This window comes from Mytilus californianus, unplaced genomic scaffold, assembly GCF_021869535.1.
Source record: "Mytilus californianus isolate M0D057914Y unplaced genomic scaffold, xbMytCali1.0.p SCAF_11, whole genome shotgun sequence".
Taxonomy (NCBI): Eukaryota; Metazoa; Mollusca; class Bivalvia; order Mytilida; family Mytilidae; genus Mytilus; species Mytilus californianus.
The window spans coordinates 55,166,258-55,191,405 of record NW_026262593.1 but is presented as its reverse complement, the minus strand read 5'-3'; the positions used below and the strand labels follow the sequence as shown (position 1 = coordinate 55,191,405).

At 31.9% G+C, this 25,148-nt stretch overlaps 2 protein-coding genes across 2 annotated transcripts; both read left to right on the top strand.

Annotated features, from left to right (window-relative positions):
* Positions 1-6,733: 6,733 nt before the first annotated feature.
* LOC127720355 (uncharacterized) lies at positions 6,734-12,554 on the top strand. The gene is made up of 5 exons (XM_052226935.1): positions 6,734-6,826; positions 9,896-10,081; positions 10,839-10,943; positions 11,270-11,387; positions 12,453-12,554. Exons 1-5 carry the CDS (start codon positions 6,799-6,801, stop codon positions 12,502-12,504), a joined length of 489 nt encoding a protein of 162 aa, XP_052082895.1. The 5' UTR covers positions 6,734-6,798; the 3' UTR covers positions 12,505-12,554.
* A 6,413-nt stretch (positions 12,555-18,967) lies between these two features.
* Positions 18,968-23,838, top strand: LOC127720350 (uncharacterized). Its single transcript, XM_052226932.1, has 2 exons — positions 18,968-19,073; positions 22,135-23,838. Exon 2 carries the CDS (start codon positions 22,880-22,882, stop codon positions 23,795-23,797), a length of 918 nt encoding a protein of 305 aa, XP_052082892.1. The 5' UTR covers positions 18,968-19,073; positions 22,135-22,879; the 3' UTR covers positions 23,798-23,838.
* Positions 23,839-25,148: the final 1,310 nt, after the last annotated feature.

Below are 25,148 nucleotides of genomic sequence, written 5' to 3'. Positions count from 1 at the left end.
ATATAAAATTGACTGTTAAATGCATTACTTTTTCTATTTTAACCTTACAGAATACACACAATTGAATGTATCAAAAACCCTTGACGAACCTGTTTACTTAGACTTTGATATAGATGCTGAGTTATTTAAAACCGACCTTGAAATGGAAGACCAATTACGAAAAATATCTGATGCTATCACCAAACATTCCAACGGAAGTGGAAAAAAGAGTAATAATATTGCAACACTCCTACCTATTTGTCTAGGTAAATATAGATAATGTCAAACAATTAACTTCTCCTACCACATAAGTATAACTATAGATAACGTCAAACAATTTACTTCCCCTACCGCATAAGCATGTCCACTAAATGACTATGCTTAACACATTTCTGTTTTCAATATCTTTCATTTATACTCCTTTTCTGTTTTCTTTGGATTTTTTTTGCTGTGGTCTGAACATGCTAATTCTCGATTAAGAGTTATAATACATTTTTAATATTTAAAGTGAAAATAAAATTTAAAAAATCGATATCATCAAAAGGTGTGCTGTTACGAAAGTTTGAGGTCATGAACGATTCAATATAACAAAGAGTGTAAAATACTGCTAAAGCCAATACTGAAGATCTATAACAACATTCTATATTTTTTTCGGTTAACGGTTTTAAGCGTCAACTAATTATTTGTTCAAATACTACAGTCAATGTTTCATTATCTATTTCATAAATTTAACGACAACAGAAGAAGGAATCGCCCAGATTCAAACACCTGTGAAATACAACCTTCCAATTTCTGCCACTTTGTTAAGGACAAATATTTTTAAATTGTCAGCTAACTATACATGTGTCAAAATAGGCAATACATTAGTGTTAACCGAATATTTTGAGGACCGACTTCTTATTTGCTGCTCAAACGGTACTTATATCCATCAAATTCCTCTGCCTTATATGCCAGATTATATTATAGAAGTTAATAGTAATACCGTGGCAGTAACCTGCTCAGGTCACTACACCATACTGTTCATAAATATATCTACTTGTAAAGTCACTAATACAATCAAAACTAAGGGTGACTGTTGGGGAATATCATATTATGATAATAACCTGTACGTTATTTTTGATGAGATTATGATACATGTGATGGATCTGACAGGTAAAGTAATACGAACTATACCTAAACCTACAGATAGTATCTTCGACATTACAGTACACAGAGACAGGTTAGTCTGTTTAAATACTACATCAGTATACTGCTGCTTGTTAAATGGAAAACTAATGTGGAAGTTTGAAAATGATAAACATAAAAGTTTTCGTCGCGTGACAACAGATGACGAGGGGAATGTATATTTTACTAGTAAGTCAACTAACACTGTTGTAGTAGTATCAGATTATGGTAAACATTATTCAGAACTTCTTACTGAATCAGATGGAAAGAATGATCCGTATGGAATTCATTTTGACAAAAAAGACAATATTCTGATGGTTTCTAATTTTCTTGATGGAAACATATTTCTTTTTCACATAAAAAAGAAACATACATAAACAAGAATAATTTCTTTCAAATCAGTATTGTATTTGATGTTTGAATGCAGTCATTCAAAATTGATCATATGTATTTATGTTTTATTCACTGAATATAATTTTTTTTTCATGATTGTCATTTATTCGACAGAATAACCAAAAATGCTATAATAAAAGACCACGATATCTGCAATTGCATTTCTTATTCCGATTCGAACAAAATAAATGTTTTATATGCTTGCATAATATGAACGACTCTATTTTGTCATATTCGACAACAACACAACTTAATATGCTTTTGAGACATTTTGCATATGAAAAAGACGCGTTATTTGGTTTATGTCCATCTGCAGGTTGGGTTGTGATAGTAAGAGGAATAACCAAAACTTGACATATATTTCATCTCATACACATTGTTTAAGAGGACATTTAAATTAAAGTCATATATATGTCCTCAATTATTCATTGTCTTCAAGTAAATACATTATAAACATATGTGTAGTTTGCCAAATGAATTAAAACAAATTAGAAATTGCATTGTGCAGCTGGGTTTCTCTCTCATTGATGTTTACCCCTAATATTGTTCCATTTGTCAGTTCATATCTCCTCTCCCTTATCCGGACAGATTTAAATGTTACTGTAATATCGTTTGTGTATTTGTTCTCGTCTTGAATAGGTTTTTGATATTTATCAGTGAACGATGACCAACCAAAAGAGTGACCAAAGTTATTTCAACTTTTTTTGTTGATTTTAAAGACATTTTAAATTAATTTGGGAAATCAGGTAAAAAGCTTTACGCCATATACAATGATAAATTCTTATATCTAAAAAAATAATCATTTATGCTTTTTCACAAATTCTACACAAATTAGCCGAGTGACCGTTTTGTTTTCAAAAGTCTCTTACCTAATGGCTGCTGTGCACCAACCTAACTCAATATTTACCATCTTGGCTATATTTAACCGAGAAGTTACATTGTTATTGCGCAACAATCACAAAAAAATTGTAATATCTTAAAAACCAATAAAATGATTGCTGTAAAAGCATAATGTGTGTGGGGGAGGAGGGGGGAGTCAACATTAATATGCCCAAAATAAAACAACAGATTCGTTGAAACTTCAGTTTTTACAGTTGTCCTAAATATCAGCATCTGCAAAAAGGGTTTATATTGCTTTTACATGCTTAGATAGAAAAATCGATTATTGTCATTGTGAGGTGAGGTAATTTTCAACACTCAAAGACGGTGTAATAAAGGTGTGAAAAAGGAATATGCAAGCAGCTAGATACAGTTAAGAGTATATTGTTCAAAGTCGAACTCGTGTACCTTTTTTAAGTCATGCTCCAATGACAATATGACATTTCTCCTAAATGGATGAGCAAAATTGAAATCAGTTTCTTGCGTTTTGAAGCACTTGATCGTCCTTTGCATGATAACAACAAACCAGAAATAATGATATCACTGTTTTTGTTTTAAAAATGTTCAAGAATTAGAATCTCGGTTTATATTTCAATGTGTACTATGTGCAATTACAAATCTTTTTTTTTAAACACAGTATACGGTAGTTGTTTTATCAAATATGACTGAAGATGATTATTGTTGATGATTGATTAAGGTTCGTGAACACTTGATATTTCCCCAAGTGTTAGGAAGGGTGACTTCTTATTTTACATTTTGGTGAATATTTTGTAAACTGTTTCTTTTTTGCGTTTTTGGTCATGGTGTTATTTGTTTTTCATCGACTTTTGGTTTGAAATTGTCATCTTAGTACCTTCTACCTTTTTTTCGACCAACGAATCAAAAGGAATACCACAGGCATGTTCCGTGTGCAAAAGACTCGTCAGTGGCGCTCTAATAAAAATAGGAAATTTAAATCAAATACGAAGTTTACTGACACAAAAAATAAAGCGGTTGTTCCAATTCCGGCTATGTATCTTTGGTGGTTAGATAATTCAACATTTTATCAACAGTAAATTAAAAGAAAATTTATATAAAATACACAATACACATTTTTTTGCGCGCTCAATAGTAATATACTAGTATATGGTCATCTCCAACTAATATTAATGAGGTCTACTGATAAAAGACCAGAGTCATCTGAGTCAGGGGTTGTTGCTGAAATGCAACTTATATACTGTTTCACTTAAGCTTCCACAACAGGACATACCTTTGCATCTGTTGAAAATATGTAAGTCTGTTTGTGCGCTCATAGTCCGCCCCTTAAAATATTATTTCAAAACCTTTTCATATACAATATCTGAACCTATTGCCGTCTATCTTTTCTTTGTTATGGTCCTCGGGAAAACATCAGGATTTTGCTCATTGTAGAGATGGATAACAAGCAGTAAAATATAAGTGGTTTGTTGAAAAACTTAACGATTTCTAATACTTTCTAGATGACAGATTATTTAAACTAGGATATCTTCCTGTAAAAAAATTATCAAAACAAATAGTTGTAAGAAAAAAAAAATACTATTTTCTTTTACATACTCTACAGAACTTCACTGTGAAAAAAACCCATTAAAATAATGAATAGATAAGAACTTCATAAACAAGTTTGAAGTTGAATGTGAAGACAGTTTAAACCATTGTCGTGACGTCAGCCTATACATTTGCCGTGGATTTTTTTTCTAGAATCAACGCTTCCCGAATCTGTCGCTGAAATGAGCTCACCAAATTATATTCAATTGTTTCCTTTGTGTGCCTAATTTCATCATGTTTGAATTTGCTAATTTACTGATTTCTGTTCACTTATGGAATTAATTTAAAAACTTACCTTCAATTTTTGTAACTTTTATATGCCATCACTGGGAATCGAACCCCTACTTGAAATCTGTTATGTGTGACTGACATCAACACATCCACGGAACCTCTCGGCTACCAATGGGTTGTTATTTGAATGTCTATTTTATATATATAAATGAACATAGGATACACATCGGTACAACGGACACACAGGACTTGTATCTTTATATATAGACATAATAGGCAATTGTATAGTATAATTCGGTAGCCACCAGGTAAACATGGTAAAGATAAAAAAAAAAACATGTTTCGATCAATGAGTTGAAGATTCAAGTTAAAGGTAGAAACTTGTCGGTTTAGGTTCGAATCCCTGTATTCTTTTTGATCTCTCTTTTCTTTAGTTTTTCCGTTTTTCTTATTTTGTATGTTATTGTGGATATTTTTGTAATAATAGCTGGTTTTCCTGTTTATTTGTGGATAATTATTGGCCAATTCAGGTATTTGGAAAAAAATGATTAACTTCAATTTATCAATTTTTGTTTTATATCTATATAGTATGATTTCATCTGTTTTACTACACATCTTTACAAATGTTTAATCGCAAATACCTGTGCGAGTAAATTGTGATGTGCCAATAGTTAGGGTTCTTGCTAGACATTTTGGTAACATACTTATTATATATACTTAAAAATAAATTCGAATATTGATTATTTTGTAAATTAAGGATAATATTCAGATGCATAATGATTTAAAGACGGACGTGTTATGTTATATTTGTATTTCCCTGACTAATTAATTGTGAACTTTGATTTATAAATGCATCATTGAACATGATAACATGGTTATTAATATTGACTTACAATACCTTCTAATTAAGAAAAGGCTTTAATTTTGAAAAGACATCAACACAATAGTTTAAGTAATAGATACAATGGATAAGCGTTGATTCATGAAAAACAAACCATTCGCCCTCCGGGCTCATGGTTTCTTTTTTCAAGAATCTACGCTTATTCATTGTATCTATATTACATAACGACGTCTGCTGACACCTAGACCAGACAACATGGAATTGAAGCCCATTAGGCACCGACCATTCATCGTTTGTGATTTTTTTAATCGGGACAGACAATTGTTTTGATCTCGACTTCAATCAAACACACAAACTTTTTTTCATAACATACAGGAACAAGCAAAATATTTGAAACTCAATGTTGAATTGATTTTTTCTCCTAATTTTCAATGGAAACTGACTTTTTGTTTTATTTCCAGTATGAAACAAATGATTTTTTTTTCAAGAAATTTAGAAATAAAGAATAAATTTGAAAAACCACTACCTCCCACAAAAGATGAAAGGACAATCCTTTGAAATCTCATAATATTAAAGCGGAGTGAGACCAGGTTTGTCGACGGATTAAGTATATTCTTCTGCAAGCATCACCTAAACGTTCTGCAGTAACTGTCGAAACTAAAAACTTTATTTTAACATTATGTTAAATGGCTTTAAATTAGAGGCAACATAAGTTTACCGATGTTTCAATCTCATTAAATTATTTAGAAGATACAAAGCGAGGTATAAACAAAAACTGAGGGAACTGCTTGAATTAAAAAAGAAGCGAGATCGGGTGCGTCGACAGACTAAGTGTCTCTTTCTGTGCATTCAACATGCGAAGTTTGTTAAATTAATGCTTGGTAGGACCCTTGTCATATCCCCTCTTTTTAAGATATATGGTAATTTAACGAGGTATATGTACATCTTTTTTTTCCTGACACCTGAATTATTGATATCTCTGTTGGTCTGTTAGTGCGCCCATAGTCCGCCTCTTAAAATCTTATTTCTAAAACTTTTCATCTACAATAGCTGAACCTATTGGCACACACTCTGTATAATCTTTAAAGGTTTTTTTATTAACTTGTGAATTTTGAACCTACCAAAATGACAACCACGGCTAACAACATATGGAAAGTTGAACCTAATGGCTTATGGCTTCATGTGAACATCAAAGAAACATCTAGCCTTCTCATTAAAAATCCCGTCATGATATATATCATATGATTATTCAATTACACAAATAAAATGTTTTATATGGAGGGTGATTATTTTCAGATGTTCCTTTTGTAAAGAATTTGTAACTAAAATACATCACAGAAGTTAACGGCAAATTTACTGTAGTCTTTGTTTATCACTTAAATATCAGGTTTTTAAAAACAAATTAAGCAAACTTTATCGTTATTTAATATTATTTAATTGTTTATTTCAAATAATTACAATGGGACGGAAAGTCAATGAGACCTTGAGAAAAATATATGTGTTTAAATGATTGAGTAAGACATTTCATTTTCTTTCAGTTCAGCTGGTAAAGTATAACTTTCTTTGATATTTACTTTTGTCGATGTTGATTTATCAATCAAATCGTCTGAACCATAACCATGTAATACATCAATATAAATGTCTAGATCTGTATTTAATGATTTAAAAATAATACGGTGTTTGCATGTGTAATATAAGGTACAAAAGACTTTTACAAATGCAATTTGGCGCAGTTTATAATTTTTGTAATGTCGTTCAATTACAGTATTCGCAAAGGTAAGTCTCGTTCCGTTATTTAAAATCAAACCGTATTTCTATTCATTAAACAGGTTTGTTGAGTTTATTTTTTAGTCTGTGTTAAATTCTTCAATTCTTTTTTTTAGATATCTTTTTCTACAGACGTTAGATAATTAGTTTTATTTACAAAAACTTGAAATTGGGGGGTGGGGGGGGGGGGGGTGGGGGGGGGGGGGGGGAGGGGGGGTTTTCGTAAGATATGAAAATACATCTAACGTCAAATTTGCCTGAGGGACTTGAAAACTTAGTTCCTTAATAATTTGTAAATTTCATTAAGCTGTTGCCTTATTTAACAAAAAGGAGTCACATATGCGTCGTTTAAGCTATATTATTTTCTATGTTTGTACGATCCAACCAATTGAGTTTCTCTACGCGCAAAGGCATGGATGGCATTAGGCAGATTTGACACAACTATGTAAGATTTCATTTTTACTTTCTTCAACTAAAACATTGATTTGGCCTTTTAATTGTATCCATTGAACGGTTGTAACTTCAGGTTTTTTGATATTCGATTATAATGTTAGATGAGCAAATTCAGAAGTATTATATAAAATGAATTTCCGGAAAAAAAGTGTAGTAAACTGAACAACTGTTCTTATATCTCAATAATAAATAATGTAAAAACTTTATATACAAATTCCGTTAAGTGGAAGGAAAACCATTTCATGGAGTTCATACATAATAATATATATACTTTCATCCATTCTAATAGTTTGTTCTTATGTTGTGCTGTTACATCACTGTCTCAGGTTAGGGAAAGGGTCGACGTATCCACAAACATAGTTTACCCCACCACATTTTGTATGTGCCTGTATCAAGTGTTTAATATAGTGGTTGTCTTTCGTTGTTGAATGTTATATTTGTTTGTTATTTATTGTTTAGTTCATAAATTAGACCGTTATTTTCTTTTATGAATTGTTTACTTGGGTTTTGCTCATTGTTTAAGGTCATACAGTGACCTATAGTTCCTAGCATTCTACTTCATTTTATTTAAAGTAGAGATATACCTCATTGGCATTCAGATCATATCTTTACCATTGTTTAATTTTCTATCATAATTCGATGTTGCAGAATAAAAAAAAAACTTTTGGTACTTTCATAGTTGGTACCCCCAAAATAACAAATAGTTTTAAATCTATTGTTAAGAACATTTTAAGACAATAAAAACGCTTTGGAAAATATGTCCATGGATGCATCATATACTCTAACAGCCAATTGAGCAAAAATATGGACGTGACGAAATATCATAATAAGGAGAAGTGGTATGATTGACAATGTGAAAACTATCCACCAAAGTTCAATTGAAGTGGATGTAAACAATTATAGGCAACCGTACAGCCTTCAATAATGAGAAAAATATGCAATATATATTTATATATATATAACTAAATACGTGTCTCACAAATAAATTTGATGGTATTATAAATTTGAAAAAAATCTAAATACTTTAAAAAAAAAAACCTCATTATTTTCGATCAATACCTTCTGATGAAGAAATTTTAAAGTTGGCTCAAATTTTGTTTATAATCAATACTTCAAGAAACCCATAACCTTTGTTCAACCTATTTTGTTTATTTTGTACATTGTTAACAGTTTATTCAATTCTATCCTTAGGCTATTTTCCTTGTACGAACTGGAGTGTTACTTAAATTAGAATATGTCATGGACTTTGAAATAATAACATCATTAATCAGTCTGCAGTGTAGCACTACTTTTCATGACATTTCGTTTTCCATTTTATAGAAACTATTGATAGAAATTATATATATATATATATTTAATAATTGACTGCAATTTTTATCCCTGTGATTTTATTTGTTGCGTGATAGATGGTTATTGATGATTTAGTTTCATTCTGTCTTATCTACTATTATTTGTTTAATAATCTTCAAAAAAAGTAAAAAAAAACCAAAATACCGATATCCGAGGAAAATTCAAAAGTGAAAGTTCGTAATCAAAAGGCAAAATCAAAAGCTCAAACACATCAAACGAATGGATAACAACTGTCATATTTCTGACTTGGTAGAAAATGGTTGATTAAACCTGGTTAGCTAAGTTATACCAAGTTGTTGCTACAAATGTATTTACTTATATATAATCGTCTTATAAACTGAACCTGTAACATTTGCATATGCTATTTACTAAAATGTCTTTCAATATTTTTTGTTTCCCTTTTTAAAGTATTTAAAAGAGATAGTCTTCTGTCTAGCGAACATAATATCTATCCTGGTATCATTGATGAGTTCAATTGCACAAAGGTTTTCTTCTTATGGGTATACTTAGCAACATAAATGTACAAACAACAAATACAGATCTCTACTTAACACTGAATGCAAAATACATAAAGTCTTGAGGAGAAACTAACGAAGCTTATTACTACGGACAGACACAAGGCAAGATAAGACAAGACAACTATATTCGTTTAAACCACTGTTTACACATTCATAACATTGGTACACAGAATAAAAAAAAAAACGACGAAAACAAACAAACCCTCATGTACAAAACGAGAGAATAGTTGTTTTTTTAATGTTGAAATCGAATACATTTTTCTACGTACATGCATAAATTGTTTTCAAAGGCGAATTATGCAAAGGTCATGATTGAATTAGATTTCCATCTAAAACAGTCCACCAGGGTGTTTTAGTTTGATTTCCTCTCCCTGTAAAAAAATATAACACATTGTGACGTCGTCCAACTGTTAATGTTTTCATGCGAACGATGTAGTACGCTGCATAGATTAATGAAGTATTCGCGTGACGTTTCTGTGAAAGTCAAATCGGACATAGTAAAACAAACGATCGCGAAACTAAAGTATCCAATCAGACAGGTAAAGTTTACTCTGCTTTTCTCTACCAAATTAATATTAAGGTGAATTTAATCTTTTAGGAAGGTAAAGGGTCAACAACAAAAACAGCGCTACATTAAAACCTAGTGACAAGGTTTTGATTCTTGATGCGCGAAATTTGATTGCCGTGAAAAATAAATCTTTTTACACTACCAGGTTTAAAATCGGTGTTTATAACAGCTTCTTTTCACTTTTCACAGGATTTATTTTCTTGGTTTCGGCTTTGTTTCTACCATGTGTGACAAATAGTAGAATGTTTTCAAGGAAGCCTGTTAGGTTTAAGCAGTTTTGTACAGATGGTTATGCTCATGATAAACTTTCCCCTGATCCATACCCATTTACCTGTAAACCTGGGCCAGGTAGAAATGTAAAATGCCAGAATATTCGTATGTATTTTGCCAATTTTTATCTTTAATAGTAATTAAAAAATATTGAATTGATACAAATTCAAAATGTTTGATATAAAAAAAGCAAGTACAATAAACATAAACTAGTTAAAGGTAAACAGCATTAAGTTCCTATCTACCAATGATATATAAGGCTCTGATAAGGCATATATGCTTTACTTTCAAATATACATTCGAATTGACTATTGTCTGTTATTGTTTGAAAAGATTTTATTTTTACGAACAATTATTTGAAATATGAATTTCAGCTCAAATATCACGGCATGGCCTGTTCACATTACAGGGACGTCATCATTAGTGCTCCTTACACGTAAACTACTACAGCAGAGATATGAGGAAGAAAAACTGAATTATCACGATCGGCCTTTCAACTCACTAGCGACATGTTTTGGTAGTCTTACATACTACTATAATCGTCAAATTTGTGTCTTATTCTCGACTTGGATATATTTACTGACTGTTAATTCGCAAAGCAAGTGATGCATGAATAGTAGGGGACGCTTAACCCGTCGACGCATCGGCTTTCGCTACAACAAAGAAGGAAACAAATGATTTGTTAACAGTTTTGATAGACAGATAATCGAGAAAATGCGTACTGGATTAGAATATATATTCCTTTAATCTTACATAAACTGTCTGGCTCATAATTTAAAAAATACAATACTGTATTTAAATCAAACTTTCTATACGTTCATTGCATTTTAATGATCATAATCTTTTTTTGTTATTGTGGAAGTATATTCCCTGAAAGGGCCCTTCAGGTGTCCTGGGTATGGTTATGCAAGTGGATGGGAATTCAACGAAGGATTGGGATTGAACGTTCGCTGTTGTGAGGACCCAGGTAAAATATACAAATTGTTCATCTTCAAGTACTGTCTTTTTTATCCAGATAAGTTACTTTTAACGAGTAGAGTACATGAGTTGTTTAAACTTTAAAGCTTTGTTCAGAAGAAAATGTGGTGATCAAAAGATACGTTTTTTTTTAAAATCTAGAACATAATTAAAAATTAAAAAAGTCTTAAATTTCTGGTGGAATACTTATTCATAGAGTTCGTCAGCATGTTAAAGTAGACTAATAGTACAAAATTTTAAACTATGAACCATTGTGTTTTACATATCTTATTTAACCAATATAATTAAAGTTGGTGTAACTTTTTTTTTTTGAAGATATCAAGTACTCACAGAAAGACTGTAAAGTACATTTGAATAGTATTTTTGTATATGGTGGAGGCTACAGAGTGTATAAAGGGAAAGTCATGACTGGTTTCACAACCTTTGACAATGGGTTGGTATTGCTTCCCTAAATCTCATTATTAAAGTAGATTTTGACATGTTCGTCGTAATCGTGTCTTTTTCCCATTAGTATTCGTTATTCAATGTTATTTTTTTTTTAAATTGAAATTTTATGTTTTTGTCAAATCTGATAATCCTTATCGATTTAGAATGTCAGTATGTATGAATACAGTGCTTCATCCAAACTATATATTTGAGGGCCAATGATTGAAAAGAGAATGAGGTGTCAAAGATACAACAACCCGAGCAAAGAGCAGAAAACAGCCCAAGGCCACCAATGGGTCCTCATCGCAGCGAGAATATCCCGCAACCGGAGGTGGATTCCAGCTGTCCCCTAAACAATAATGTATACTTGTTCAGGAAAATGGTCGCCACAAGAAACTCCGACACATTCAAATGAACCAGAATATATAAAAAAAACCAAGACTAAGAAAATTCTTGACTAGGAACAGGCGCAAAAATGCTGCGAGGTTTAACATGTTTTGTGAAATCTTAACCTATATACATGATTATGAATACGTCAGAGATTATTTGCTCAAAATGGAATATAATCATTGTTGAAGATCGTACGGTGACCTATAGCTGCTCAAACAGTTTATTCCGCGTCATATAGGCTCTGTTGGATAATTGTCTCATTGACAATTATACTATATCAAATTCATTTATACAAACGCGTGATCATCAGACAGATTCATATCTATATTGAACAGATTGCAGCCTTCTCCTTCTAGTGAAACAACTCTGTTTTTTAAACCCGTGCGTTGAAATTGAATGAGCAGGAATTTGTTAAAAGTCTATGAAATATTGTGTAATAAATTAGACTTAGAAAAACCATTAAGATTATCTTGCTTCATTTTCCTAATTCGTTAGGTAAAAAGGACAGATAGTTGAGCATTAAATATGTATTAATTAGCTAGTTAAAAAAGAGAAACAATATACAAGGCTGCATAAGAAAAGATTATCAGACAACACCATGTAATAAAAAGTCGAAAGGAAAACCAACCAATACAAAAACATTACAAAGCGCAATTGATTCAATCTATTGAAATATTTGTAGGAAAACTTGGTACAACAATGAATGTTCATATCGTGCATGTCGAAGGTACTAAGAAAACCTGGTCTATGAAGAGGAAGTAATGTTATGTTCTCAAGTTTTCAATTCATGTGGTTATTTACAATACTGACTTCTTGAATAAAATGAATATATTAAGAAATATTGTTATTTCTGATATATCAATCAGCTTTGTGCCCATCTTAAAAGCTTTCCGTCCAAAAAATCCCATACAATTTCTTCATCAGAGTCTACTTATAATGGGAAAAAGCAAAATCAACTTATATAGCTGCATAACACTATATTAGGTTTGGCATTCGCACATTATTTGTTTACTATTTTACCAAAATGATATCAGTATTTTGATTTTGTTTATTATGAAAACCCATAACTAAACTGTTTATAGTTTGCTTTTTTTTAACTTATGTGTAGGTGTGTGTGTGTTTTTTTTTCATGTGGATTTGTGCATCTAACATAAGATTTTTGTTAACTTTCTAAATACTTGATGTAGAACTTGTTCGTCTTTTCGTCGTTTTTCTTTTTTGTTATGGTGGTGTTATTTTTTCTTCTCCTTTTGAGTTTTGAATGTCCGCTTTGTATTTTCCGCCTCTTGTATACACTTATAGAGGCCGAGTTTCTACAGACAGGTTTTTGTGGTCTTTGATCTTTGATACAACAATTCTTGAGTGATCTGTTAGTTTACCGATTGCATGTGTCATAATCACAAGTATGAAATAAAAAAGGCGCCAAAATGAAAACCATAGAAATGACAAATGTTTAATGTCTGTCTCGAGTAATGTTTGACTTTTGAAAATAATTCAAACTAACTTTTCATCCCCCCAGGTAACTTTTCACATGTTCGTCAAGCACAGAGAAAGAATCTCTCTGGCATTATTCAGCTGACCTTAACAAAAGTAAAGGTTTATTGGTAAAAGTAAACTATTGATTCATGGTCCGTTGTTCTGATATTTTAAATAACAGGTCAACCTTATTTTGTGTATTGAATGATGCAAGTTTTACATGTCTATCTTGAAGTGCTACCCTGACCGTGATATCAAATTAATGGTTCTATTTGCAACGTCAAGTTTTTGTGGTTAGCTTGGTTTCTTATGTGATAAAATTAAAACTGTATTGATGTAAAAAAAAATTGCTTCTCATGCCAACGCTTAAAGTATAGGACTCATCAGACCTTGATTTTCTTTGATTCAATGGTGAATGTTTCCGCAATAAATTTAGTTTCTTTGATACATTAAGAAATCATTTAACTATATTTGAAGCATAGAAAGGGTATATTTAAACATTTCTCTTTCTGACACGGTTCATCTGTTCTTGGTGTCATTTTCATGGCCATTGGATAACGTAAAGATTTCATGACAAGGCATTTTTTTTCCAGATACTATATACATATTTATTTTTATAAGTCAACCTGATACTGCATCTATTACAACATATTTTAGAACAATATTTACATATCAGTGAGCCTTCAAAGACTTTGATGCACTGCTATTGAACTCAATCACAGTAATTACATGTGCAATAAAAAAGTTTAAAAAAGATATTTAACGTTATTTTTCAAAGCTATAATTCAAATAAGCATTAATAGTTTTATTATTTTTGTTATATCAATTATGTATCTGTACTATAAGCAACAAGTCTACTGAATGTGGTGTATAGAATGATTATTATAAGGTAAATGTCAATTTGATAGGACTCATCAGACTTTTGTGTGACGTCATATACATGTTTTCCGTGTCAAATTTTACATAAATAGTATTTTTTTTGTATTCATGATTGGATTGTGAATAATATAGTATTATCAATATTGTTATATGTGGAGTAAAACGGAACAGCCAAAACAGTATCATGTGCAAAGGGCTTTCACTTTTAACAAAATTACCGCATTTGTCCTATTATAATCGAAATAATTCATGGCAGCCCTAGTTAGGGAAAAAATAATCGAATATAAATGCCCAACGCATTGTTAATTGTAAACAAATCTACGGACACCATGAATATTTTCTTAATTAGCAATGTAGATAGTTTTTGATTATTTACTTATTATTATTTATCTAGTCAACGCTCTATCTTATTAAATGTCACTCTAAAATTGTTATCATTGCTTGAGGTCGATCAACTTGCATCTCTCCGCGAATATGCATGACATACTTTCCACTGGACATTAAGGGAGCAATCAATTAATCAGCTTCATTTAGTTATGTCTTATCAGTTAATATTTGTCTCAAACAGTTTTCCAATTTTTATATATTTGGCTTTGATTTATTACTGATTTTTAAGCGTAAATTTTAGCATTTCTTTCCTCATTTTCTCTTTGCATTTAATTTATTTTAACATTAAATAAAGTAGTCAATATCAGGGGTTACATTGTATACAATCCAGCCAAACAAGGAGGAGCGGAGTAGAACAGAAAAAAAATATAAGTGGTAGCAGTAAATCATATATTGAAGCGCACAACGACGGTAGTGTCGTCTAGATGACACAATTTGCTGTTTCGAGTTGTTTTTATTTCTGGTATAGTTGGAATAAAAGTGAAAATGGATAAAAAAAAAGTTGGCAACAATCTATATAAGGATTCAACTCGTTTTGGCCGTTTCATTTATTTTTTATATATTGTCTTACTGATCGGTTTTGTTATTAAAAAAAAGAATTTTCATCTTCATTTTTTTTTGCAAAAAGAGCAAACATGTGTTAAATTCAGCCATGCGACGTATTTGAAGATTTAGCTGGCTTTTGTTGTTGTTTTGAGCTTTCCATCATTTAACTTGTGTGTAAATCGTATTTCGCCTCAAAGAGTTATTCAAATAGTTGTATAGATAGAGTGAAACCCTCACTTCACCAGGCATCGGATATACCACACTCCTATTTCGACCGGATGATGATGATGATGATGATGATGATGATGATGATGATGATGATGATGATGATGATGATGATGATGATGATGATGATGATGATGATGATGATGATGATGATGATGATGATGATGCTTTACGTCCAGCGGCAAATAAAAAATATGCATATTTAGGATGAGAACATGTTAATGTAATATCAATATTAACCCTGATGTGTACTAGACCGACAAGCTGAATCAGATTCGTAACGTGCTAGTTCACAAGGTGATAGCCCGCAGGAAGACATGTCACCTTACCCGCACACATTATTCTGATTCCGAGCCGACCAGTCTTTGCTTTTACTCTTTAATGCCGCGGAGATGGAGCAAATACCAATTTTAATGTCTTTGGTTTAACCCTGCCAGGGTTCGAACCCCCAACCTCCTGCACTCGAGACGAACACGCTACCACGAGACCACCGAGGCGGTCCTTTGGTTTTGAATAAAAGGAGAAAAAGGTATACATTATTGCGACAGAAACCCAATGACACAGACAATTCAAAACATTAAGAGTCAACATACAGTATTTTGTAATAGAAAGATGCCTATGCAGTATGATAAGCTCAACACCGCCCCATGACTAATAAAACGGAGTTAATTTAATGATATTTACCGTCAAAGATATCCCAACAGGCACATTTGATTCAATAGTATGTACCGTCAAAGATATCCCAACAGGCACATTGGGTTCAATATCATTTACCGTCAAAGATATCCCAACAGGCGCAAGTATTTGGTTGAAAATTATCACCTGCCCTTTTTTAATTTCGGTCGGTGGTAAAGAAGGTGTAATATAAACCAGTAGAAGAAAAACACTTCACTGTATATTAACGGTAAATCAAATAAACAATGATAATGGATGACGCCCAGTGGCATATCAAATGCATATTCAGGACGATAACATGTAAATGTAATATTAATATTAACCCAGATTTGTAATAGACCGACACGCTGAGCCGGATTTGTAACGTATAAGTTCACAAGCTAACAGTTCGCAAGGAGAAAAGACACCTTACCAGCACACATTTCTGACTCCGAGCCGGCCAGTCTGTGCTTTTACTCTTAAATGCCGCGTGTTTAGCATTGAAACAGCAAATACCAATTTTAACGTCTTTGTTTGACCCGGTCGGGATTTGAACCAACAACCTCCCGCTCTCGAGGCGAACAAACTCCCACGAAACCAAACAGGAGAGCGGTAGTATACAATATCATACTAAAAACTCCAAGTACAATAAACAATACAGTTTCACAGAATGCTAACAGTTACTTAAGCGAGCAAAAAGTATCTAATCTGAATTAGATGTGTTAAATGATTTTGGAAACTACACGTAAATATATACTTCAGGGTATATTTCATAGACCAACGCTTTCTTCAGATTAAAAACTGTTGGACCAATTATTTGAGGGGTCCGGTGTGTCCAGCTGTTGCAAGGCTAAATTTCTGTCATTATTCAATATACCCTTATTTTCCAGTGGTACTCCAAGTTTCACGTCCAACCTCACTGCCGACCTCCTATTGCAAGACCTGTCTAATGTATTTAAAATTTATGTGTTCTCGTCATGAATATGTATGAAATCTTTGCCATTGGACGTTAAGCAAACAACAGTCAAAATTGTTTAAGTTTTATTTTTTTGGGTTATTTCTTTTTTGCAATTTACTACATAACTGAACACTAATTAATTTCTTTTAAATATGCTTTTACTATGGTTCTTTTTAATGTTTCATAACGATTTATAATGTATAATAATATCAGGCGAATATAAAACTAAGAAAGGTAAAAGGTATTTTTCAAGTTGTTTGCTTCATTTAGACGTGAAAAGGGAATGACGGACGACTAAAATAAAAGTGTTCATTTTCATATAATTATACATTGTATTTCAATTTAAAAGGGATGATCTTCCTTACGAAAATATCTCATCTATATACGATTGATCTAGCCACTCAAACCTACATAACTTGGTGCTAAAGATGTAACAGTTATGCTATTTAACATGATTTTATTCATAGAAGTTTACGGGCATAGTTTTTATTTTAAAAAAACCCGAACAAAACAAGATTTATAAATTAATTGGACTGAACAGACAACACTTTAGTGTTATTTTTTTTCATTTGCGTGTAACGTAGTGTTGGAAGCACAGAATCAAAACCAAAATGAACATTTACCTGAATATTGTGAAGGACCTTATGCATCTAGGTCTGTTCGATTAGAAGTTGTGAAACAAGCTGTTTAAATAACTAATTGTTGGAAGAGTTAAACTTACTTACTGTTTTCATATGGTATGGTCTTTACGAATCTATTTCATGATTACTGACAGATTAAAAACATCAAATATATATAACAAGAAGTTGTTGTGGAGAACATTCATTGGTCAGTTGTAAATGAGGTATGTACAGGGTTTTGATTTACTCATTTATCAAATAAAAAATCGTTATTTTGTAAAGTTGGAATTTATGAAAATATAAATTTATCCCTTAATTTTATACAACTATCATATGGTATTATTTTAATGCTAAACAATTATAATGTATACATAATTAAATGATATACTGCCATTTAATATCGTGCAATTCAGGGGAATTAGGCTTCTGCAAGTGTTTTTTGTGTTCTTTTCTCTTGTTTTTGACGGTTTGTAAGTCAGTAAAAATTCAATGATTAAGTTAATATTGACACTAAAAGACCTCCTCACAAATTGGGCTGTTTAAATCTCCTCGCCCTTCGGCCTCGTTGATCTCCACATCCCTTTTTGTTCGAAGGTCTTTTAATATCAATATTAACTTATCATTGACCTTTTACTATTACTAAAAACACAGGGTGATAATAAGTTAAGACTTCATCAAATATTTACGGATGTTTCCAAAACATATATCTTTAATTATTAAATGAGCTAAACGGTAACTATTTTCTATGTTAGTTTCAATGAATATAGTAAGAGATAGAAAGAGGCAGATATACAGGGATTGGGTGAAGTATTTATTCTACAAATTATGAAACATTGAAACTGAGTATGAACATTTGTTTTCTGAAAGACCTGGTTTGAAAATGCAACATTTAATCATATTATAATAAAACCTTTGGAAATAGCCCCAAAAAATCTAAACATATATAGTTATTGGCAACTAAATGTGATTTTATAATCAAAATCTTTTGTTTACTATGAGGGTCTTCATGGGGATACTTTATTTATGAATTCCGTAATTTTTGGCCTATTTTATCAATGTTGTTTTAAATTTTTTGCCGTTAATACTGTAGTTACCCCATTATTCTCCATTGTGAACACCCAATGTAAACCCTTTATTAGTGTTCTAACTTCTCATCAGGAATATAGAATGAAATTAAGTGTCTGGTAGCTTAGTCGTCTACATAATCATACCTTTTGTTAATTTATATACATAATTGTATATGTGTATTCAGATTATAGATATTTCACTTGTTTAATCGACAAATTAACCAATATTTAATATAATAAACGTATTGTATTTCAACTTGACTGCACTGCTCATTCATAAACGTCATAACTTCAAATTCTATTCAATACTATCAGACTGTATCAAGATTCAAACAGTTGAAGGGACATAATTGTATTTTGTCATTTTTGAAAGTTATATCACGTGACAATACTTCCTGGTTACATTTCTGTCAACACACTGATGTTAAGCTTGGACAAATGATCTGCAGCATTTATTGTGCAATGTTTTTGTTGACAAACTGATTGTTAAAGTAAGTATTTAGCGGTTAATTAAGTACTTAACTAATATTCCCACATGAATGTTATAAATTATATAGTACTTTCGTTTTCTGATGAGAGAAAATATGCAAATAAAAAAAAATGTAGCTTACATCTGGAGAAACAGTTTAAGTTGTGCAGATGCGTTTTGAATATTTGTGTTTTATGATTGTATCCTATTTTAAGTATACATGATTTCTCATTTTAATTAAATGAGACAACTAAATCGCATCAAAACGTATCAGGAGCCAAACAGTCAAAGGGAAATAACAGTAGTTTGTCCTTTGTGAAAACCTTGGTGGTAATGTGTTGGATAATATTATTTAAAAAAATAATTTATCACGTGACAGTACTAAATTGTCTCACTACTGTCATCAAGCTGTTACAAAATTTACAAAAATAATCTTAAGTATTTGTTGTGACATACTTTGGTTGATAAACTAATTATTAAAGTAGGTATTTGTCGATTATCTAACTGACCAAAATAAAAGTTTTTATCAAATTTGTTCGTTTTCTGAAGAAATACTCTTAGATATACCGCTCAGAACTAGTGAAGCAGTTTACGTGGTTTCGATTTCTTGAAGTTATTTGTTTCGGTGTGTTTCTGTTTTTTTTAAGTAGACTGCAATTATCTTTTTATTCGAAAGGAACAATTAAGAAATGGATTACATTCAATAATAACTAACCCCTTTCCGGTTTTCTAATGTAAATAGATTTATTTGTTCTGGTTCTCATAGAATAAAAACATCAGCATAAATCTCTCTAGAGTCAGGAGGAAATAATTACAGAAACAAATATGCAACGGACCCGTTATTAGAGCAAATCTACTAAATCATATTGGTATGTATAGATACATAATTTATACTATCAAATACATTTTATAACAGGTGCGGAAATTTTGGATTAGTTTACGGTAATCAAACAATAACGACGCATAGATGGTGTCATTTTTGACCTAAAAGCATTGCACCACCTTATGCATTTGTTTGAATTGACTTGAAAAAAAAAATTTGGCTTAGTGTGGATTAATTCGGGTGGCTGTCTTCCTGACGTATTCTCGTAATATTGGTAATTCTGAAGTATTCTTTGTTTATCGTTTTTCTCTAAGCATCCTCTATAACCTGACGCACAGATGATTGCCATTTTTTTCTATCTTGTTTTTAACGATACACTGGATATAAAAATACCACTGAAAGTTCATTAACCTATCAAAACAGTTAGCCTCTTGTTTTCTAGGGATAAGATTGAGATTTTATTTTGTTGGCAATTATTTACCAACTATGCTATCCGACCAAATGCGTGAAAACAATCTTATAAGGCATGTGTTACATGTGTTAAGTACTTACCGAAAATTGATTTTCGTTCAACTTTACAACGTGAAACTTACAAAACTTGAAAATAACAACTCATCTAAATCAACCACAGTAACATTTTGAAACCACTTGTAGTGATTGCATGCGTAGATAGCTCCTAGTTTATCATTGTTATGGGGAAAATATATCTTTATAAGTTCACGCTAAGTTATCTAGCTAATTGTACTTTAAGAAGAAAGGTCTTGTACTAACAATTAATCGATTAAATTTTGTTCAAATATTTTATAAAACGTTCTACATTTGAAATTTTTGGTTCACTTGCCACCAGCGTACATCATATGTTTTCTGGTTAAACACTTCAACTGTATATACCGCCATACGCATACTTTTTATAAATTGGTGCTAGCCTAATACTAAAGCAGCAAATGTCAGGACAATATAAAGGAAACCACCAGTAGTAGATCAATGACACATTGCATGCAGAGGTATTAGCACTTACTTATAGAAATTATTTGGCTTTGCCCCCTCAGTCATTGCTCATTGACTTTGAATGTTTTGCATAGTTTACATGATACATATTATGATTAAGTCATTGATATTTGTTATGCAGTTGTATTATAATTTCCATGGATTTTTATGCTTCATTGACTTTGAAGTTTTTGCAAAGATTACAAAAGAGAGGCGATTGATGCCAAATGAACATTCAAACTCATAAGTCGAAAATAAACTGACATCTCCATGGCTAAAAAAGAAAAAGACAAACAAAATAGTACACAGAACACAACATAGAACAAAAGACTCAGCAACACGAACCGCACCAAAAACACGTGTGGCAGTCGTCGTGTTGCTCATGTAAGTACAAACCCGGTAATAAGTCTAAATCGAAAGGTCACATTCGCGGACAATTTTAGTGAGAAAACATCATCCATATAGCTGAAATAAAGTAAACAGATACTGATAACTTGTTTTATTTCTTCCTGTATGAAGTCAACCTCGTATGAATAAAGGAAGAAGACGACAAGAAGAGGGGCACAGTTGGTTCCCATGGAAATGCCGATTTTTTGTTGAAAAAAAACCTCCTCCAAACGTCACAAATATGTTGTCAATCAAGACATCAAGCATCTTGATAATGTCAGTTTCAGAGAATTTTTTAGTTTGAATCAGAGTGATGTTTTACAAAGTAGGCTTTATCCCTCGCGAAGGCAATATACTTGTATCTACGTTGGCCATTCTTTTTTATGAAACAAAGCAAAACAAACTTTTTCAATTTGTTTTTTTAGTTTGAAATGAGGTTTACTTGTGTAAAGTGTAGAAAAGCCAAATGTTTTAATACTATTGCAAGATAATAGAGTCTAAGATTGTATGTACTTTAAAAGATCTGGATCTGGATTTGGAATTTTCAGTATCCACATCTGATTCACCGCACTTCGAGAATAAGTTGTTTCAAACAATAACGTTTAAGCCCATATTTGATTGCTGATAAATTGATGTTAATAATTTTACAAGTTATGGTTGTGTTCAGGTTAGTTTAAAGGGAATAACATATTATGAGTCAATGGTATTTAGTATCCAGATTTAGAAGTATTGGCATTTCATATTTTCTATGTTAACTATTTGGTCCTGCACCTATAGTCATGGTACATTGACTTTAAATGTTTTGTATAGTTTACATGTTTTATATTCCTTACGAATTAAAACACAGATTACGTAAAATAAAACAAAATTATCTTTTATTTTTCAGTTTGATATGGCGTCATTCGTACCGATATGCGATATTTGTATGACAGATAACGTAACAAAACCTGCCTCCGTTTGGTGTTCCGAATGTGAAGAAGCTATTTGTGATGATTGCGAAAAACAACATGGTCGCATGGGATTAACAAAGAACCATAAAACAATACCAATAAAAGATTACCAGAAACTGCCTAGTTCCGTTGCTGCAATCAGACAGAAATGCATAGGTCACAGCTTAAAATTCGACTTTTATTGTGTAATTCACAACGAACCATGTTGTGTGTCTTGCGTAGCAGAGAAACATGGTACCAGTCAAAAATTGAAGCCATTATCGGAAGTAGTTAGAAGAGTGAAGTCGTCTGCTGCATTTTCAGATTTAGAAGAGAGGGCAAAAGACATGAGCGTACTAATTGGCAATCTGATAACGGAAAAACAAAATAATCGAGCAAGTTTTGGAGTTCAGAAAGATAACATCATTTCTGAAGTGCAATATGTTAGAACAACAATAAATAATCATTTAGCTAAACTCGAAAAGGATCTTTTGGATACATTGGACAACATGGAAAAACAACAAAACGGAAATATTGATAATTTTATTGAAAAGCTCTCGGAAATGAAAAAAAAAGTTGAAAACATATGTGGTGATTTGGAAAAAACTAAGCAACACGCGTCGAATTTCCATGCTTTCCTTGGTATACATGAATGGAATAAAAAAATCGATATAGAAGAAATAAATACAAAGTGACCAGATAATGAACACTTTTGATATTCACATAGAAATTTCGCCGATACTTAAAGAATTAGGGAAGTTAGAATTGAAGTCTTCGTCTTCAAACAAAATTCTTCTAAAGAAGGAGAAACAGGGACAGATTTTCGTTCCTGTTTCGAACACTGTAGATAACATTAAGTTGACAAATATCCGCTCTTTCAAGACACCTAAAGGAAAATCCAGTAACATATTAGTAACAGGTATCGATATGTTTAACGACGGGAGAATCGTGATGGCCGATCAATCGTTAAGAAACAGACTTGTTATCATTAATCAAGAAGACGAGTTTTTTAAGACCATACAACTTGAAGATCGATGTTATGATGTTGCAGTGATGGATAAAGACACAGTTGCTACAACATTATTTTTAAAGAATAACATTGTTATAGTTGACGTAAACTCATCGAAAGTACAAAGGACTATAGCTATAAAACACGGTTGCTATGGTATTATTAGTACAGGTGAACAATTAGTCGTCAGTCTCTGGAACAAGACCATTCAGTTCTTTGATCTTTCAGGTAATACCTTCTTCTCAACTTTGTCAACAGCCGATATCTCCATTCATTGTTCCGTGTTGAATGACAAACTTTATTATACTACACACAGTACTGATGCTGTCTACTCCTCTGATTTGAAAGGAGAAGTTCGTTGGAAATTTGACTGTCAGAAATCAGATTATCCCCTTGCTATAACCAACGATGCTTCTGGAAATATTTTCGTAGCGTGTTGGGATAGTAATCAATTGGTGGTAGTAGGACACGATGGGAAGGAATCAAGAGTCCTCTTGACAAAAGATGATGGATTGCAAAAATCTAGAGCAATACACTACAACTGTAAAACCAACACACTCGTTGTGTGTAATTTATTAGGACAATGCTTCCAATACAAAGTTACAAACTGAATATTTTGTTAATAATGCAGAGAATATAGCTTTTTCTCGTTTCTCGTTTTTTATATAGATTAGACCGTTGGTTTTCCCGTTTGAATGGTTTTACACTAGTAATTTTTGGGGCCCTTGATAGCTTACTGTCCGGTGTGAGCCAAGGCTCCGTGTTTAAGAACGTACTGTGACCTATAATGGTTTACTTTTATAAATTTTGACTTGGATGGAGAGTTGTCTCATTGGCACTCATACCACATCTTCTTATATCTATTTGTATACTATGTTGAATTATACAAATTTCAGACAAATAGCAGCATGACAAAATACTTATAAAATATGATTAGTTCTTGTTTTGCCTACTGGTGAAACAGGTATGAAGAAAAAAAAACTTACACCAAGTTCAAGTGCGTACATAAACAGCACATAAATAGTATAACTTAAAAAAAGATATAATGTAAGTTTAAAAATACAAACTTAAATCGCATTTTGAATCTAATATGATAATGATTTTTTTTTTTGAAAAATGGCTATTTTCTGCTTCAAATACGGTTTGAGGCTTTAAATTAAAAATTGTAAACACAATTGAAACTAGTACTGTAATATATTTATAAAAGTTTTGTAAACCTTCAACATCAAGTGAAACTGCGAGCTACTGCTCACTGATGATACCCCCGCCGCAAATGGGTAATTTTAATAGTGTACAAATATGTAAGTGTTCGGTAAACAGGAAGTTGTTGAGTAATGAATCTGAAAACGCATCGCACGGTATAAGCTGACTTATATAAACCCTGAAACAAATTTCAGAGATCCTTGTACTGTAGTTCCTGCGAAAAATGTGACGAAAATTTTCAACTTGGCTATCATGTGTAAAATGATACAAGTGTTCAGTAAACAGGAAATTGTTGAGTGATGAATCTGAAAACGCATCACACGGTATAGCTGACTTATATTAACCCTGAAATCAAATTTAAGTAATCCTTGTCATGTAGTTCCTGAGAAAGATGCGACGAAAAATATTCATGGGAGGGACGGACGGACTGACGGACTGAAGGACTGACGGATGGACGGACAGACAGACAGAGGTAAAAGAGTATACTCCAACTTGTTTAAAGCTGGGGTATAATAAAGTATAACAAATCGAGATTATTACGGTAGCCATTGTTATGTCCCACTATTTGTTATTGCTATATGATTGTTGACAGTCTTTGTCAGACCTACTTTTCCAAAAGTTCCCTTTAGTTAGCTGTATAAAAGATGTACTTTATTATATACAGAAGGGGTCATATCTAAATATTACAACAGTCATTTGATTTCATTTAGATTCATTAAAATAACAACGGTGCACAAGCTGAAATGACTAGAATGCTTA

Bases quoted from the DNA above. Each gene is read 5' to 3' on its own strand.
- LOC127720355 (XM_052226935.1), top strand. From the start codon at position 6,799: ATGTCGTTCAATTACAGTATTCGCAAAG. The intron at 6,827-9,895 runs GTAAGTCTCGTT...CACTTTTCACAG, and splicing joins CAATTACAGTATTCGCAAAG to GATTTATTTTCTTGGTTTCG. The intron at 10,082-10,838 runs GTATGTATTTTG...TTATTGTGGAAG, and splicing joins TGTAAAATGCCAGAATATTC to TATATTCCCTGAAAGGGCCC.
- LOC127720350 (XM_052226932.1), top strand. From the start codon at position 22,880: ATGAACACTTTTGATATTCACATAGAAATTTCGCCGATACTTAAAGAA.